At 35.1% G+C, this 20851-nt stretch overlaps 1 protein-coding gene across 1 annotated transcript in view; it reads left to right on the plus strand.

Annotated features, from left to right (window-relative positions):
• Positions 1–20851, plus strand: part of LOC114655444 (coiled-coil domain-containing protein 148-like) — a 201791-nt gene that overhangs the window by 18012 nt on the left and 162928 nt on the right. The window contains exons 3-5 of the mRNA XM_051931438.1: positions 10325–10428; positions 10754–10836; positions 10933–11087. Of these exons, the coding sequence (XP_051787398.1) occupies positions 10325–10428; positions 10754–10836; positions 10933–11087 (342 nt within the window). The remainder of the gene's footprint in view (positions 1–10324; positions 10429–10753; positions 10837–10932; positions 11088–20851) is intronic.

Here is a 20851-nt window from a genome sequence, read left to right on the forward strand (position 1 = left end):
ATGAACCTATTAAAAGCTAACAAGTAAGGAGGATGTTTGACAGTGTGATTTAAGATTCCTCAGCTCCCTTATTGTTGGCACTTAATCTAATAGCAAGTCTTTCAGCCACAATTTGTACATTTAAGGCATACATTTCATAATAATTCTCATTTTTAGGAACTTTACCTAAACTACTTTATAATATTAAATGCTTTAAAAAAATGAATGAGAGTACCATGTATCATACACTTCTTTGGAGCAGATTTCATTTCATTTCCAACATAACCATGACCTAAATTCTAATATACATAGTTTATAGAAGTATTATTATAAATCTTCATAGAAGTAGTTGTACAGCTTAACATGTTCAGATGTACAGTACATGTATATTATCTAAAACTAGTAGCATGAAGTGCAAAGCAAGGAACCTGTTTCGGACACCAGTTACAATTGAATAGTTTTATTTATATTTTAAATTGTGATAAATCTTTAGTGAAAAAAGATTTCTAATTATTGAGTTTAACTACAATACGTTTTTAGTATATCAGCTTACTTACATTTGTACTTGACATCTTTTAAAGAATATGACTCATTTGCATTTTGTAAACTGTCCCAGGCACATTTAGCCCTGTGTAGGTAGCATAGCCAATTAATAAAATTGTAGCCAGCAATGTTTGTTAGTAAGGATATTGTTCTTCCAGTGTGTTAAAAGACTTAGCCAGAATCAAGTTGAACATCAGGTAGAATGAAAATTATTGCCTAAACCAAACTAACTGGCTAACTGAACTCATGATTTCACTTTAATAATGGATGCAACACTCTTTATGTTATTCACAATCTTGGATGATTCTCCTCTTAGTAATGGCAATCCTAAAATTGCTGTGCCCATAAACAAAACAAAGTGACATAATTGTAAATGGTAATAACAGAAATAATTTCATAAATAAATTTATAGGCACCTAATAATAACAAAAATAATGGTCCAAAAATAATCTATGATTTTTAAGCTCATGAAAACGTTAAATGGAAAATGTATAAAAAATGTATTACTTGCATAAAAATGTTTTAATTAAGTTGCAATCGCTACAAATATAAACAAAGTTGTGTCTTTAGGATAATATAAATGTCCTTGTCCTGCAAACAGCCTTAAAAGTAAAAAATAAATAAAATAAGGTGCTTGACAAACATATTGACATCTGTATCTGGGAGAGGAATGCCTAAACCTATTGTAGTGTGCAGATATAAAATGCCAGCCTCTGTACGTCTAAAAAATCTGTAGGTTATTCTCTCTGTTTGCCTTTCTGTTCCAAGGTTTATGGAGACTCAGATAATTTTATATCCCATGAAGTAACAAGCTGTGACCCTCATCAAGAAAAAAGGTTCAGAGGATGAGACGAAGGGTCAAGATTTAGAGAATCATTAAGTTAACACAAATTTCAAATATTTCGTTTTATCTCATTTTTAATACATATGAAAAATGTGAGCTAAAATGTGGTGTGAAGAATTCAATAATAAGGCCGAAATTCCGGTTACTTTCCTTTTTCTATTATCGCAGCATAAAGGAGTATAATATTTTTAATATTATATTTGAATTTGAATTGTATATCCATCCATCCATCCATTTTCCAACTCACTGAATCCGAACACAGGGTCACGGGGGTCTGCTGGAGCCAATTGAATTGTATATAATTTTGAAAAATCTAAATAAATTGTATTTTTACTTACAAAAAATGACTGACTTATAAATGTGATGAAAAATATATGAAATTGAAAAAAATAATAATAATAACACCCTTTAGTCTATCCAGTTCATGGCGTTAGTTGTTAGGTAAGTTACACAAGTATCACATCTAGCTGTTTTTAAAAGCCATTAAGTTATCTCAGCAGTTTGTTCCATATTCCCACATGTATGGAGATCACAAAAGGCATGATCTGTAATATAGGGGTTCATCCATTTGCTCTTCTCTTCCGGGCTTTTAGTGCTTCTGTATCATTTGCTAATACAGCTTTAAGTCTAACACCTTGCTTCACTAGCACGGAGCGGCTGACCTTGGTCCTGAACTACAGTGCTGGCAGCGTTTCCACAACTAATTTGTTATCAGTCCTTGATGTTATTTGAATTTATTGTTTTATTAAATGGCTAAATTTCAGCTCCTTCTCTGAAATTTTAAAAGATGCTGTTGTGGCTTTTGTTGTATATCTGTTTGTCAAGTTTCTTTCTTGCTTTCCTTATTCTAATTAGTTGTTAAGAATGTTCATTTTCAATTTTTGCTAGAGAGCCAACAATTAACAATGAGGTATGAATAGCAATGCAGAAAAGAGCTTAACCAGCTTAGTACCCTTTGCTCTGAGATTTTCTATTAGTTAAATGAGAGAAATAAAGTTAAAGAACTGAATATCTTTTTTTCCACTCTGTTCCTTACTTTGTTTTGACTTTTGTAGAAAAGTAAAATATATTCTGGTAGTATTTTTGATTCAGCACAGTAACAACATGAAAAAGAAACAGAATATTTGATATAATATACTAGCCATTGTTATGAGACAGAAAATTAGACGTAATAGAGAGGTGGCAGTACATGGGGATTATCTTGTTTGTTGGGTTAGGAAGGCAATGTAGATTGTGCAGCAAATCTCACAGTAATAAAAGGTTGGGCCATTCGCTGGTTCAGAAAGACGTCATGTTTGATGTTGCCATAGGTTATAAATCCTAGACAGCAGAAGAGGTTCTGAGTAGTAGAGGAAGAGGATGAAACAGTCTGTGGTGTGACATCAATGTCCATTAATATCTTTCATTCAATATTCTCTCTTCAGTATTCTTCTATTTTGGACACAGGTAAGCTTTGAGACAGACCTGTTCGTGTGACACCATCCAAATAAGCTGAATGGTCTCCTCATACTTGTCAGACCTCATTTCATCACATATATCACATTCTATTCACCACAAAAATTGGTTTCTTATTTAGAAGATGATTAAAATTGATGAATATAGCCACTGAATCCATTTAGGATAAGGGTTGACAGTGTCTGCATTTGTGCATTATTTAGAGCCTGAGCATAGCTTTTTGTGAATTGATTTTGACAATTTCTATGATTTAATTAAATCCTGTTTTCTCTCTTTCTGCATATTGCCTGGAAGAAAATGATCTTATGTCAACATAAACTCTTGTATCTTTTCAGGGCTTACCTCATGTTTAACAGTGCCTCCTATCTTTTATTTATATTTAATGTTCATTTTACCTACATCCAATACTTTTTCCTTGTCAATATTATGGGATACATTTGGAAATTTTCAAGTTGTGTTATTTTTTGACAATCGTAGTATACATTAATTTGCTATAGAAAATGGTACTCTGAAATGAGGCATTTTTTTATTTTAATAAATACCTTTGCTTATTTTTACACAATGGGGTCTATGGGGCATCGATGTAGCCTTTAAAAAAAGGCCTTAAAACAAATCCATCTACTTAGAAACAGCACAGGTTTAATTTTCAGAGGTATGTTTATTATAACCAAAGAAATTAACTTTATAACTGATTTTTGGCATTACGTTTCCATGTGTCAAGGACACATTCTTGTTCAGTTATCTGTTCATAAACAAGATTTTCCATGGAATTTTGATGTAAATAAGGATATAAAAAAGGACAAAACTAAGCGAGTGTCTGAAGCTTTTTACTAGCAAACTGAGTACTGTATATAGATAGCTGTTATGTAGGAACGTTCTTTAACATTCCCCCATATTTGAGCGTGGTGTTTCTTCCAATATAAAAGAAACACTAGATTAAGTTAAGATTGAGATTCCAAATTGGAGTGAGTGGAGGTTTGGATAAGTATGTGTGTGAGTGAGTATAGAATGACAATTTATTTGTTGAAATCTTGTGGAAAATCTTACGTGAAACCAGGGCTCAACAGTAAGGTTTTTCTGTCATAGCCTACCCTACATATGGCCAATAAGGCTACTGACATAACACTTAATATTTAGCTAGCAAACCCTTCACCACAGGTAAAGTAAAACTGCACCATTGCTGATGTTTGATACTGGTCAGTTAAAACCACACATATACTGTATAAAGCCATATGTTAAGCAATTGAACTTAACAGTAGAAAAGTTAAACATGATGAGTCTGCAAACTGAATTGCTGCAGCAATCAAAATCTCAGTCCACTACTCTCCAGAAAACTTGTGATATTTTACTTTTTACAATAATTTTACTTTAGTTAATTCTTGTTATGCCAATTCCCATTATATAAAACACATACATGAAAAGTATAAACTGTATACTTCGGTCATGTGAAAAAGTAAGTACATCCCATGATGTGTTTTTTTCTTTTTCAATATATGTGAGCATATAAAGAATTTATACTTATTAGATATACAGTGTGTAGAAAAAGTAAGGCCACCCTTGGGTCTACTCACTGGTATTGCCTCTTATGGCAGAAACAACCTTAAGTAGGGATTTTTTTATAAATGTCTATCAGTCCTTGACATCAACCGGGAGAAAGTTTTTCCCACTTCTCCACTTCTGGTTATGGGGGAGCTTAGTGTAAAACTAGATTTTCTCCACGATTCTGCCCACATAGTAGTGAAACTTTAAAAATCATTGACAAAAAAAAAAAAAGTAATCTATACTAATAAAAGGCAAAGCCCTCGCTGACTCACTCATCACTAACTCTCCAACTTCCCGTGTAGGTAGAAGGCTGAAATTTGGCAGGCTCATTCCTTACAGCTTACTTACAAAAGATAAGCAGGTTTCATTTCGAAATTCTACACGTAACGGTCATAACTGAATCCTACTTACATACATATATACGTCCATAGCCTGCAGCTTGGTCGATGTGTGAGGCGGGGTTGCGTCCTGCGTCCCCCGGCCTCCCACTTAGTTGGCTGCCTGCCTATATTGCGTCCCCCATCCCTACGCCTCCCACGTAGTTGGCTGCCTGCCTATTTTACATGTTTGGAGAACTGCCAATGCCTCTTAAACATCTTAGATTCACAGGTGACGATTTGAGTAGTGGACATTTTGATGTTTATGAATGTTTCAACTCTCAAAAGCTGGATGCGAAGTTATCAATGAAACCGGTTGTATACTTAAAACGCTTGATAGATGCCGAATGTCACTTCAACACAACAAGTCCTGCAAATACTAACGTAATTGAAACAAACCATGAAACTCAAACTGATTATGACAGCAGCAATCCAAGCTGTGAGAAAACAGTAAAAAGGAGGCATGTCAGACGTCGTGGTACATTTTCTGATGCAGCTAGACAGAAACAACTTTGTGACGCTGCCGCCAAATACTCGCAGAAAAATCCACAAGTTAATAGACACGCTGTCACTAAATACTTGCAGGTAAATCCACAAGTTCATAGAGACGCTGTCGCTAAATACTCGCAGACAAATCCACAAGTTAATAGAGATGCTGCCGCTAAATATTTGCACGCAAATCCACAAGTTAATAGAGCTTCTGTTTCTAGGTACAATCCCAATAATAAAAAGCGGCTCATATGAAAACAACAGGTTTGACTCAAAAAAGCTGATTGTGGATTTGCATTCAGCCACCGAAACTTTGTAACGGCACGAGACTTCAGGTCACGTGTCTGCAAAAGAACCTAATTGAGGCAACTATTTTTACTGGCAGTGGCTCAGGGGAGAGAGATTTTGTTCCTCGCATCCCCGTTATATCCTCTGATCTCCCATTTCAATTCAAACGCCTCCAATTTCCAGTAAGGCTCTGTTTCGTAATGACAATTAATAAGTCTCAGGGACAAACCCTACAAAAGGTTAGCATTGATTTGAGGCAAGATTGCTTTTCACATGGCCAACTGTACGTTGCATGCTCAAGAATAAGCTCAGCGCACAGCTTGGTCATATTACAACCGCAGGGCCGAACTGACAACGTGGTATACAAAGAGATCCTTAACAAATAATTATTTGTATATTTTCCCTCAGTTCAAAAATGTTTACTTTTCTTCTTAATAACAATTTTAAGGCAGTACTTCGCCGCTGCGAAGCGTGGGTATTTTGCTAGTAATTTATATAGAGAAGAATTTATATTGATAGCTTTCATATTCAAGGGCCTCTTGATATACAATATTTTTGGTTTTGCAATCGGGGCGAGAATGTCGCTGTAATCTCTTTGCCAAAAATGTAAAAAGTTGGCAAGGTATCTCTGACCAAGCAGACGTTAGGTGTGTTCCAATGTCAAACGTTGCAGCTGTATCTGATCGTGTTCATCTCTGATGGGAGAGCGTCCCCTGCATGGGGAGAAGAGTACGTGGCCGTGATATCTCTGGCAGTCTGCAGCTACCCTCTAAAACACACGTAGCTCTGATCTATCTCTCAAAAACATCAAACGTTACTCTTTAACAATCTCTAGATGATAATGTCTGCTGAACGAACAGGTATCGCTAATATGAGCAGAGGCAAGGTATGCTCCAAAACAGAAGTGGTGGCTCTGAGGCTAGGGATCTGCACTGGCAATCAGAAGGTTGCCAGTTCAAATCCTGTAAATGCCAATAGGGCCTCTGCTCTGTTGGGCCCTTAAGCAAGGCCCTTAACCTACAATTACTGAGCGCTTTGAGTAGTGAGAAAAGCGCTATATAAATGCAAAGAATTATTATTATTATTATTATTATTACAGGGCAAGAAGTAGAGCAACTCGAATGGAGGTTGGTGTGTAAGTAAGGAGGGCCCCGCCTCCCCCTCCCCTCGGCCCGCTGCATGTCTCTTGGATTTGCGCAAATAAATTGGTGCCGCAACTGAACTATAATACTTAGCGTGATGAGAGAAATCACAAAATCAACCAGAATGTTCAAGCAAATTACAGAAAAAAACTCGATCTAAATCCGTTATGTAGTTCTCTTGTGTAAGGCGGACAGACAGACAGACAGACAGACAGATACACACACAAGTTGGATTTTATATATATGCAGTAGTTTTATTTTTTAAAGGGATAAAAAAATCAGAATCGGCCAATTCAGTAACATTAAAGTGGCGATTGTGGTCAACCCTAAAAACTATTTGGAGTTTCTCTACTTTTTATGTATATTTTTGTTCAAAATGTGATTTATTTATTGTAATAAAATGCCTGATTTACATGAACATAATGACATTTAATTCTGATATGACAATATAACAGTTGTCTACAATAAAGTGTCGGAGCCTGCAGACTGACATTATTTTACTTTGCAAACTTTGCAATTACAATTTGTTAGTGGCCTCTAACACTGCTGATATGCTCTTTCTTTAGGGTCTTAACCAATTTCTTAATTATGATTAGGTGTAAACTGTCCTATATCTATTTGATATGACCATTAACCAAGCAGAAGTTCAGACTACTTCACTATCACAAGTCCACAACACAGTGAGCATGTGGTTTCTTTCAAAATAGTGTCAGTGCAAATAATACCTACAGAAGTTTCAGCACTGTGATCTTTGATTTCAAAGCTGTCAGCATGTGCCATTCTGTGGAAAGTGTAAGCCTGCAGAATCTGTAGGAAAAAGAAGCCTCACAAAAGCCTTAGCTGATTCGCCTTCATGTCTTACACAGTCTATGCTGCCTGGCGCTGCTCATGACATGATTCCTGTCTAGATTCTGTCTCTTGTTCCTGTTAAGATCAAAAGAGATCTTGTCTCAGTCTGTTTACAGCACTATACCAGAGTTTCACACCAACCCACCACTATGAGATTTGTTGAACTGTATTGTTGATAAAAGGTAAAATCTTTTTTTCTTTTTAGGGAGATAGTAACTATAATCAGTTCAAAATGTTTGCACTATTAAGGAATCTTCATTTTAATAATGATGTTATGAATTTACAATAAAATGCATGTGCAAGAATGACAGAAGTATTACTTTCTATTCAACTGGCATCCTGTCCAGCGATTGCTTATGTGCCCACTGTTTGTTGGGATAGGCTCCAGTTTGCACATGAGGCTTGGAAGATGGGTGAATGGATAGATAATTTCTGTTCATAATTTATTATCAATTACTTAATTTTAAAATATGCTTAAAACATTACTATGTAATTTTACCAGTCTGTTTTTAGGGGTGTAAGGAAGAGAAGCCAGTCTCAGAATCATTGAACATAAGGCAGGGACCAACCCTGTATGTGAAAATTTTTTGATTATACCGTAGAGAACATTTGTTCAGATGGGCCTATTTTAAAGTGGTCAGTTAACCTAATAAACTTGTAATTGATACGTGGGTGGAAGACCATGTGAGAAAGCCTAAATCGACATAATTGAAATGTGCAAAAAAGTGACCTGGCTGGATCTCTAAGGTAGCAGCACTAATAATCATTCTGGATCTGTAAGTCAGAGTAATAATCATTACATCAAAATCTAACAACAGCCATAGCTTGTATTACTAGTTATAACCTGTTTTTCTGTGAAAAGTGCTTAAATATGATACTCTCTGTTAAGTTTACTGTACTTCATAAAATAAAGGGTGGCTGAGTGACTTGTAGTGAAAGTCGTGTGGTATTCAACATGTGTGTATGTCAATATGAAGTGTGATCTTTTTGTCTCTAGTCATCTTTTTTAACAGATGGTATGTTTAACTGATACCTTAGCTTTTATTCAATTAAAAAAAGCCTTTTCTTTCTGCTTGCTATAGAGCTTCCTTAATATCATAATTATCCATGAAAGACTTTTGGCTGAAATGCCCACTTGAGTTTGATAGAAAGATTCTTTTGAAATTACAGAATAGATATTAGTATGCATAATAAAACACACAAGCTAGTGAAAGCGGAATATAAATGTTCTGTGTGCTTCCCCATTAAAATAACGATTGCCTATTAAATGATAATTAATAATTGTCAGAAAAAAAGATTTATTTGAAAGTATTTTACTTAGGGACTAGACTTTTTAAATGTGTGATGCAATCAAAAGGCTTAATTGTCTCAAAAATATTTCTTGCCTTATGTTGAATTTGCTAGCAATGTTCATTGTACATATTTTAACAGTAATGAATTCAAAGAACAGTATTATAAATCTTGTTGAATTAACCATAAATCCATTTTTTCAGTCAAGGCCAGTTGATGCTTATCCTTGCAGCACTAAGTACAGTGCTGGATACTGACCTGAACATGGCACTAGTAACTCAGGTATACATATTGTGATCTATATAGGGCATCAGTGAGGCTAAAAACATTATATATAACTGTACCAACATGTGTCCCGGGTTCAAATAAAGTATTTTTTAAATCAAATTACCTTTATATTCCTTCTTTTTTAATAATTTTCTTTATCTTTTTCTTTCTCCTCCACGCATCCCAGGTGGGTTTTACCGGACTCCACTCCCAACTGTGAATCTCCTGGGCAAGTCTGAGTGCTCCCTTTTAACATGGTCCCAGGGGTACTTCTGGCACATCAGCTCTGTATCCTGGAAGCACCTCCGGGTCAGGCGGAAATTCCTTCTGAAAGGGAAGCCTGTCCCCAGCAGCTCCCTCTGGCGGCTCCCAATGACCCAAATTGGACCCATATCAGAGGGATGCTACCCCCCCCCAGCATATTGGATGAATACATGATTCTGGAGAGCGGTTTCCCTCTGTCTTTACATTATAATAGCCTCCTGGCCAAGAAAGGGTCAATAACCAACCCGGCAGTGATGACCACCTGCTTGCATCCTCCTTTAGAATACATACACAGAACTGCATTTGGTCAATATAGATGCACCTGCTAAGCTAACATGCAAGTTTGAGGGATATGGAAAGAACCTGGAGTACTAAAAGGAAACCCACACAGACATAGGAAGAATATGGAGTCTCTTGCTTCTGTATGGAGTTTACATGTTCAATCTTTATTTGAAATGCTCTATTTTGAAGTCTACACCTTCCACCCCAATTCAATAAACAAACTATCAGGTGTAAAATTCCTCAGATTTCTTGGGCTTTATTAAAATATGGGCTGTATAAGGTGTACCTTTTGGAATTGTTTTGTGCTTTTCCTTTATAAATATTGTGGTAACCTCTGGCTCTCCTTGGTCTTGATAGAAAATGTCCAACATGTGGCATTTGGTGACTGGTCTGAGAAACAAGATTATTGTCAATTCAAATAAAATACATTCACATTGAACCGGCTACTTTTCCATCATGTTAACTTGGTTCTGAAACAAGAAATATACACTATAAACCACAAATGTTACACCATCTAATAATTCACATATTTTAGTACACAGGAGCTAGTCTTTGGTCAATTAAAAAAACATCACTGTAGGAAATGCTTTTAAGGTTCAGACTCAGAAGTTTTGATCATTCCTCATTTTTATGTGAATGTATGTTTTTTACAGGGAGACATTTTCATTTATAGCTATTACTGTAACCTTTAAATTTGTTTTTCTTTTTTGTAGATACGTAGAATATTTCATGCTGCAAAAACAACCAAAGACCAAATATTGGTAAAACAGCATCGACAGTTTTGGTTTAAAGAGCAAGCAAGATTAATGGAAGCAGGGTAAAAAACAATACTTTATGATGTATAATAATGGCATATAATTATGACATGAAACTCAATCCTTATACTAATTATCCATAATCTTTCATCCAGATAAAAATGAGGTCCTTTCCAGAGATTCCCAGATTATAAATAGTCTCAGTGTTTTGATCGTTACATTATCTTCTGATAAAGAAGTCCCTTTTCCGTCTCATTTTAGCTAGTATATTGTAATGTGCTAAAATGTAGTGTGAAACTCTGATCTCATGTTTATCATCAGTAAAAGTGTCAATTTTAAATGCTTGTTTGATAATTATGGCTTACATTTACTTACTTCACATTTTAGAGAAAAAGCAAACCTGGAACTACAGGACTTCCTGCAGCGTGATGGAATTAATAAAGATTTTTTTCTACAAATGGAAGACTATGGTATGCATTTTTGACATTTAAACTGCATATTCATTCAGTTCAGTTTTGATTAAATGTAATTCAATGCAAGACCATTTTTCTTTCTATTGGAAACAGTACAGGCCTTAGATGATGACAGAAAATCATTCAAAGCCAGTACAGTGCATCCCATCTGGCAGCTAAAAGATGATTTACAATACAAGATGATGGAAATGAAATCACAAGCCTCCCAGAAGACAGATGATTTTGATTGTCAAGTTATATTGGAACAGGTAATAGCCTGCTTACAAGCATTTTTTATAAAGTATCATTTGCCTTCATGTCAATTAAAAATATTGGAATGGAAAATTGTTCATCTTTATTTAAATATTCTGGAAAATGGAAAGTGTGTTATGTACTATTTACTGTTTTATCATTTCAGATAAATAGACTAAAGCATAAATAAAGACAATGACTATGGTTTGTTGTTGGCATGTGTACTTTTTTGGATACAAACTGCATTCATAAGCAGCATTTTTAAAATGTATTACAGTATGTCAGCTTTTACATCTACAAAGAATCATATTTGCGTTAAACTCCTTATTAATGTGTTATTGTATTTTTTTCTTTGCTTGTTACTGGCATATTTTAATTAATATTGGTCAGGTCTAAATTAAACATGCTTTGAGGATTATCTATAACTTTTCATAGAATTGTGTAAATATCTTATTTTTTATTTAACCTAAATATCACTTTGTTATGTTCAGATGAAAATAATATGGAGCTTAAAACATTATATTATTATTATTATTATTTTATTTTATATCCTAGCTGTGGGATGTACATGTATGTACATTTCTGTACATATATGTGTGTGCATGTGCATGTGCATACGCACTATACACTCACACTTTCACTTGCTCATCATCATTTGCACATCTCCTTTATAATTATAATATTCTGCAACTTTGTTTGAAGTTTTTCTTTATTAACTTAAGCTATTTATGTTATTAGTATGTGATGTTATGCTCTGTTACAAGTATCTCCAAATCTATCAAGTCAAATTCCTTTACATTAAATCCTGGCAAATAAAAGTGATTCTGATTCTGATACTATGTGACCCTGAGCAAGATGTTTAACATTATAAAAATGTGGTTATAAAAACAGTGTATTTGTGAAGGTTGTGTTGTACACTGGTAGTTGCAGCAGTCTATGTTTAAAACAAAGTAAGCTGTTAGTGAATAGAGAATGTCTCAGTTAATCCTCCAGCAAACAGTTATCATAGGCACTATATATTTCAAACAATATTTTTGAACCTCCAGAATGTGGCCTTAGTAAAAGTATTCATCACAATTTAACATTTCAACAAGCCTGTGCTGCCTTTCACATTTCAGTCACCACACAAGCTTGGCAATATAACAAATTAGCCAGAGCTTTTTCCCCCTCTGTGCCCAGCAGCCCATATTCTATACAAAATAAATGCAAATGTCATTGAGCATGTCATGGAACATTTAGCCTGGGTGCAGTACTGTGTTAAAACAAGTTGTTACCAAATGTGTTGAAGAAATGAAGCAGAAATCCTAATCCTTTAAAGAAAAAGTATACAGATTATTTAAACATTGATGGTTTTATACTTTAGAAATTTCAGACCTTACTTAAAGCAATAATCAAAAGTACTCAGTATTTTCCAGTAATTTGGAAAACTGTGTTTTCAACATTGAGATGTGTATGTGAATATGACATTCTGTTATTTCTGGCCTTTCATGCATGATTTGGGAAGCAGACTGCTGTGAACTAAGTGTTTTATATTGTAGAAACTTAATTTACTTCTTAGGGTGTTTATTGCCTCATATTGTCAATAACTCCTCCTTTACATAAAAATGGTAGACTTACATTCAAAATGCCAATGATACTCCTACTTTAAAAATTCAATTTATTCTTATTAGCATGCTTCCATTATAGGCCAGCATGCCATACAATTAAATGTAATTTTTAAAAATAGAAGATGAATCCTATTTAGTAAATGTAACCTCCTGATCAGTATCTTATATCTTGTACTTCCCTGGAGTATAATTATAAAAATAAGTGCAGAAAATCTTCAGAGTTCACATAACCTAATAAAAATTTTACCACATGTAAAGAGTTCACATAATCTGACTGTCAGAAATTTTAAGAAGATTAAGTCATTAAAAGTAGTACTTATTTTCTTTTTCTTTCTTTCTTTCTTTCTTTCTTTCTTTCTTTCTTTCTTTCTTTCTTTCTTTCTTTCTTCACCCAAAAATTATATTTTTTGATATGTTACCTATCCCATGTAGTTTGTAGTGGTGGCTGAAAAAAAATGTAATCACATGATTTGATGCAGAATGGAGAGAAAATATCTAATGAAATAATAGAAACAAATACTCAGAAATGCTTTAGAATGGCAAACAATTTAAAAAACGTTCATGGGATCAGGAAAAAAAATCTTGCATTACATGTGTTATCCAGCCATTTGTTCAAAACATGCAAAATGCATGCTTTTTTGCCGAAATGATGTACAGTATTTATTTCCGAAATAATTTGCACACATCATAAACAGTAAACTAAAACCTCATAGGAATGACATTTTAGTTTGTTGTATCTCCTTATAAAACAACTTAGTATTCTAGTGTTGCAGATGTACTGTATTATACAGTGCGCTTTATCTAGTGTACACAGATTTTGACTTGGAAGCTGTTTGTAAGCATATGCTTTCTGCCTACATAGGCTTGAGATTTTTTTCAGGTAAATACAATTTAAATACATTTTAAAAGTATATACTATTTTTATTCATTCCTGTCATCTGATTGTTTTAATTGTAATATTATGTTTACTTTCTGGGGATATCAGATTACATTAAAAATTAAGTTTCCCTCCTCTGCCTGTAATACATCATTTAAGAAGGTAGGTAAATCCATTGGAAGATAGGTAAATCCATTGGATGACACCTCAATTAAAGGTATATCTTTGTACTTAAGCCAAGTTTCAGTGAGGAAATAGATGTCAGTCTTTGTGCTAAACAGTGTAATTAACTAGAGCTGCATTATTTTTTTTATAAAGAAATGTTTAATAGATAATATTTTATAACATTTCAATGAGAACAAGACAGTTTCTAATCTGAAAATTTAACATGTCACAAATAATTTAATCAGGTACCACCAATGAAAGTTTTGATTTAAATTTAATATTAAATTATTTTAACAAGTATGAGAAATTGACACAATGCGTAATGCTACCATTTAACAAATTCATCATTTGGAGTTTTAGTCCCAGGCCCAATCATCGTCTGTGTGGAATTGGTGTGTTCTCCCATTATATGCTTGTAGTTTTCTCCCACTTTTCAAAAGGGGTGCTGGTTGGGTTGATTGGTAGCCTGGACTCTGTCTGAATATGCCTGTGAGGGCATCCATTGCTGTCAGGATATCTTCCAGTCTTCTACAACTCTAATATGGATTAAACAGGTTTGAGAATATTATGGTATTTTAACAATATAAAGACTACATTTTTACGCAGCAAAAAATACTTAACTGTTAAAATATAATATGTAGTATCTGTAATTAATTAACTGTGTTATATAAGACTAACTGCGTGTGGTCTTTGAGATGAAAAAAATTTTACTGTATTTCTGAACTTGAAGAGGCGTCAGCTAACTGTTAAGAATTACCCAGTGCAGAGGACGTGGACCCACCTGTGTTTGTGGCCCCACTGGCTTTCATAAGATATGGTGATACCATATCTTAGCTGTATCGCTGGCATATGACTCCTATTAATCTTTGTCTTGAGAAAAAATACCTCCAGATAGACAATGTTTTTGTGAAAACTTCAAGCCTTGCCCTCCGTTGCTGAGGTGTTTCACTTGCATGTTGTTGAGCCATGGTGTTGGTTTTGTTTCGACATTGTGTCTCTTCATCTGTGTCATTAGCACAACGTCATTGTTGCATGGTGGCATTTGCTGCACACAAGTCTTACGTAGTGAGAAGTGATGTGAATGCAAGTGTCAAAAAATATGTCAAAGTGCATGCATGCACCCATCTAGTGGCTGTGGTTGAGTGTGAGCAGAGCAGACTGCTCCATACATACAGTACAGAGTTCTTATGTTTATATACTGTATGTCTAATAATGTATGCCATTTATAGTGCCTCTGGTTAATTGGAAATATCAGAAGTATTATGTAACTAAGTAAGTACTTTTCTGTATACAATATTTGTAGTTGTTTCTTTTTATTTTTATCAGTGGCTTATATTATTAGACCACTCTTAATCCTGCTACATACAATTAATTACTCACGAGTAAAATATTCCTTCCATAGATCAAATGATCCTGCCATAGATCATAAATCTGCCAAGCCTGTATGCTCTCCAAATCCCTCTGTAATGATTCAACAGATCCCAAATCATCTACTAATCTTCCTAGCATGGCATCATCTGCAAATTTAACCAGCTTGTTATTTATATTCCTATCCAAATCATCCATATATATTAAAAATAGCAGCGGTTCTACCACTGACCCTTGTGTTACACCACTCTTGGCTTCACCCAGTTCTTATAAGGTTCCTCACACCATTGCACTCTACTTACTGTGTTTCAGCCAGTGTTGCACCCATCTACACACTACACCCTGAACTCCCACCTTTTTTAGTTTGATGCCCAACCTCACATGTGAGACCTTATTAAATGTTTTCTGAAAATCAAGATAAATAATGTCATATACCACACTCTAATTTTGTCATTTTGTTGATTCCTCATTGAAACATGACCTCCAACATCTGAACACATCCTTTCTGTTCAGTAAAACTCCTTTTGTTCAATCTTACCCTTAATAATTCCTTCCAATAATATACCTGTGATCCATGGCAAGATTACTGGCTTATAGTTACTTGGATCTGCCTGAACACCCTTTTTATATAATTGGATAATATTTGACATTTTTCAGTTCTTTAGAATTTCTTCAGTCCACATTGACTTCCTTAAAATATGTGTCAGGAGTTTATGTATGTACTCACTTAACAATATTTACAAATAGTAATGATATTTATAGGCTGCACGTTTATACATCCTATGCAATAAACTAGACATTTTAAGCATTGTATGCGAAAGAATAAGTTAAAAGACAGTATTGTGAACTATCTACAGCATGAATCACTGGATGCCTCTACGTTTGGGTGTTGTTGAAGAAATAGAAGCAGAATCCTATATTACAATACATCCCCAGCAACAGCATTTGGTGGTGTTAGAAAGTTGATTTACAGTTGATTCATTCGAAGGTAAACACTGCTAGAAATCTCAACTTAACATTGCTGTCAAAGCCTAAATTTAGTACTTTGTATACACTGGGTTTGAATAAAAGTCCACCAACAAAAAACAAAAGTCACTTTTTTTCCTCACTGTTATTTTTCCCCACTCAAAAGCACTGTACTCTTCTCTTTGTTTCACATTGTGAAAAACAACATCTCCATCAGCTATAGAAAAAAATCGTGCTTCATTTTGTTCCTTTGTGGCCTGGCACTATTGGTTAAAATGTGTTTTTTTTTTATTTGCTCTGTTTTTAAGTAGTGATCATTGATTGGCATTGCAAAGTAAATGATGATATGCAGGTGAACAATTGTGTTGGATTTTTGAAAAATGCAGTGTGATGAGTTTGTTTTAGATTTATTGCCACATGTGGTGTACACAGTAAAATGAAGTGCATGATGGCACCACCATCCAGTTGTGTGAATTACACTTTGTAGATTAAATATAACATAGGTAATGTTAAGCAAAACTGATGAATTTCCTTTCAAAAAGATTGTGTTTTATAGGTGATTTTTCATTAGTGAAAGCTAATGCAAACAGGTATGTTGTTTTTGAGAGTTTTAAAAGTTTTTTGGGGTGCCGGGGTTGTAGGAAAGGAAGATTGCTCTCTAAGAATGTGTCAACACTGTATGATCTACAGTAACACTTAAACTGATGCCATTGCTCCCTGATTATGTTGGACCTCTGTTCTGCTGTATTTCTCTCCCTCCATGTGTAGCTCTTTGTGTACTCCCCCATCACTTCTACAGCTGCCTTTATTTGGGAAGCCACATTTCTCTGCTCAATCACTCCCTGCATGCTCATGGTGCTGAGATGAAACAAGGACCTAGCACCTTAGAATAGCCCATTTGTTTAAGCATTTTTATCAATAAATATTGATTGGGAGGCTAATTTTCTTTTTTCTACCATTGCCAAATTTTAATCAACTAGGGGGCTCCTCCCCCTGCTTGCTTTTCTCGCCCACCCCTGGGTTTGGTTGACCGAATATACAATTTAAAGAGATTGTTATTTTCATGTCATTCATTTTCATTCATTTTTTTATTTCTTGATATTTTCCAGTAATAAAGCTGTAGTGAATCAGTTATTCCCCCTCCCCGCCGGGGCGCGCTATGCACCAGTCTCTGCGTCTCTGCCTCTCGAGTTGTGAAGAGGGGGGCTGAACACATGCTAAGGAGATGCAGTCGCTCCTCTGAAACCCCCTCTTAAACGGTGATACAATGGGAAACAAATACATTTTTTTACCTCCTCTATGCTCGATCAGCTGGCTTGCTGCTGCTGCTGCTTGTGCCGTGCTGCGTGTTCGAACATTTAAAAGCCTGTACAGCAGCTGTCCTTTTGTCTCACTGCCTTGTCTCGCGGGATGCTAAATTGTCTCCGAGAAAATCACGTCTCGACCCAAGATTTTTTTATTATAATAGAGAGATTTAATTGTAACATTTTGTGATTTTGGGGGACTTAGGTTTTCTATTGTGGGTGATGGTAACCACTAAATATTGATATATCGAAATGTGTTTTTATAGCAGATACCTGGATGTATAATCCTGCCATATTTAAGCTTTTTAACAGAATGTGAAAGAATGTTTTTGTGAATGACTGAGTGAGTGAGTGAGTCAGTCAGTCAATCAGTTAGTCAGTCAATCAATTAGCTTTGCAATACATACAGTATATAGAATGTAACCATTCCAACTTATCTATGGAAAATATTTAACTATTAAAATATAATATGCAGTATATGTAATTAATTGTAGCCATTCCAACATTTTAAGGATGCTACTTTCCTTTAGTCTTTGCTATTCTGATGTACTCTCTTGATATATTTTTAATCTTCTACAGTGCCCTCCATAATTTTTGAGACAAAAATACTTTTTTTTCCATGATTTACTCCTCTGCTTCACATTTTAAAATTACAAATCAATCAATTCAGACATGATTAAAGTACACATTGCAGACTTTAATTTAAGGGTATTTGCATACATTTCGGTCAGAAAATGTAGAAATGACAACACTTTTTCTACATGGTCCTCCTATTTTAGGGTACAATTGGGACAATTGGTGTCACAGGTGTTTGTGATTACTCAGGTGTGTTTCATTGCTTTATTAGTGCAGGCATAAGATAAATCGGGTTACTTCTACCCTTTGGAGTTTGAAGTTGGCATTGTTCAATATGAGGGCAATAGCTGTGTCAGTGAAAGTCAAAAAAGCCATTATAAGGCTGAAAATAAGAATAAAACCATTAGAGACATTGGTAAAACCTTAGGATTACCTGAATTTACTGTCATTAAGAAGAAGGCACACACTGGTGAGCTCAGTAATCACAAAGGGACTGGTAGGCCATGGAAGGCCTCCACTGCTGATGACAGAAGAACTCTCGTTATGGTAAAGAAAATGCCCCAAATACATGTCTGACAGATCAGAAACGGTCTTAAGGGGCATATACAGTATGTATATGTCAGCGACTGCTATCCGAAAAAGACTTCATGAATAGAAATTCACACTGCAAGATGCAGATCACTAGTTAGCTGCAAAATAGGATGACCAGATTAATGTTTGAAAGAACTTAAAATAGCCTGCAGAATTCTGAAAAATAGGTGGGCAGATGAGACAAAGATGAACCTGTATCAGTGTTATGGCAAAAAAGGAACTGCCAAAGATCCAAAGCGTACCAACTCGTCTGTTAAATATGGTGGGTGTTGTTATGGCATGGGCATGTATGGTTGCCACAAGTCCTGGCACACTGTCTTTATTGGTGATGGAACTGCAGATGGCAGTGCCACAATGAATTCTGAGGTATCTGCTCAAGTTCCAGTAATTGTCTCTAAACTCATTGGATGGTGCTTCATCCTACAACAAGATAATGATCTCAAACATACTGCTTAGGCAGCACAAGAGTTTTTCAAAGCTAAAGAATGGAAAATTCTTGAATGGCCAAGCCAGTCACTGGTCATTTAAATCCAAATGAGCATGCTTCCACATACTATATAGAAAACATAAGGGGACACGCCCCTGAAACAAGCAGAAGCTAAAGAGGGCTGCATTAGAGACTTGGCAGAGCATTTCCAGAGAAGACACTCAGCACCAGGTGATGTCTGTGAATTGCAGACTTTAAGCAGTCATTGCATGCAAGGGATATGCAAAAAAGTTCTAAACATGACTGCTTTAATATACTTGCCATTGCTATGTCCCAAACATTATGGTGCTCTGAATTGAGGGGGTCATGTAGAAAAAGAGTGGTAATTTATACATGGTGTGACCAAAATTTATGCAAACACCCTTAAATGAAAGTCTATATAATGTGCACTTTAATGACGTCTTAATTGTTTGATTTGTAATTTTAAACTGTACCTCAGAGGAGTAAAGGAAAAGAAAAATGTGCTTTTGTTCCAAAAATTATGGAGGGCACTGTATGGGAATTTGTTATTTATTGTATCATAATATTGAGAATTACCTTTTAAACTAAATGGCTCTAAAATTGGACCCATTTGTTTTCCATTAATGCAGGAAATGGCCAGATAGAAAAATATATTAACTGGCCAAGATTTCAGTAGTAGCATTTGTGGAGCAAAAGTATCCAACATCAGACAGTAAATTGCCCACATACCTGCAACTATAAACAAGTGTACTAGTTAGAGTACTGTATATAGAGGAGATTAGCTCTTGGAGATGCACATAAGACACTGAACCTTATTATGTTTGAGTGTAGTTCTTTTAGATGCATCCATTTTCTAAACCTGCTCACTCCATGTTCAAGGACATGGGGGCTGCAGCATGTCTTATCTAATGTGGACCCTAGGCAGAAATTAGACATCAAAAATTTCTTTTTATTTAGCTACCCTACTGTGTGTTATTATTCTTTAACATATTTAATAATATTCTGCTCAGTTTCTTAATATTTAGTACTGCTGACTCAGAACTCCTGATTCATGGGTTCAGATCCTGACCTGATCACTGTCTGTGTCGAGGTTTCTTCCACATGCATTTTGGGTTTTTATGTGACACTATTTTGACCCAGTGTGAGTGAATGCTGTCATGTGTTTGAGTGCCCTGTCATGGAAATATTCCAGGATTGTAATCTGCCTTGCACTTGAGGCTGCTCTGATGGACTCTGCTTCCACCCATTGCACTAAAAGTGGATTAAGCAGGTGAAAAAATAAGTAAGTGGAGGCATATAACATGGTGATATTTTAAAAGGCATTTTATTTCCAGTGAATAGGTTCAAGAAACATACTGTTTCATTGACTCTTGGTTCTACAGTATATATTCTCTGCATTCTTTTTTTTTTTAATTTAACAATCAATCCAATACAGTATATCTTTCTATGCTGAACTCCACAGCAATAAAACCTTTAGTGCTTAAAATGCTTTTGTACATCCCATCTTCTCAAGAAAAGAGGAAGGGGGCCTATTGTTGTAAGTGCATGCTGAGGCTCACTCCTGATTTTCTCCGGTGGTTCAAATGGAGACTAAATTTCCACCCAAAATCAATTTAAAAAGCACTACCACTGACTGCCCCATTGAACTAGATACAGTATCACTCTGTTTAATTTCTTACTGATCTGACATATTTAACCCTTTCATTTGTGTTGACATTATTGTATTTTGTCTTGTTTGATCTTTTTTTTTTTTTTGGCAAGAAACCAAAAAAAGTAAAATGGTAGTATGCTATTGGTGCGGGTGAAACAACAACAACTTATTATTTGTGTAGCACTTTTCACTGAGTGTAGGCACAGAACGCTGTGGACAATTCTCTGT

The sequence above is a fragment of the Erpetoichthys calabaricus genome, chromosome 8, assembly GCF_900747795.2.
Source record: "Erpetoichthys calabaricus chromosome 8, fErpCal1.3, whole genome shotgun sequence".
NCBI classification, from domain to species: domain Eukaryota; kingdom Metazoa; phylum Chordata; class Cladistia; order Polypteriformes; family Polypteridae; genus Erpetoichthys; species Erpetoichthys calabaricus.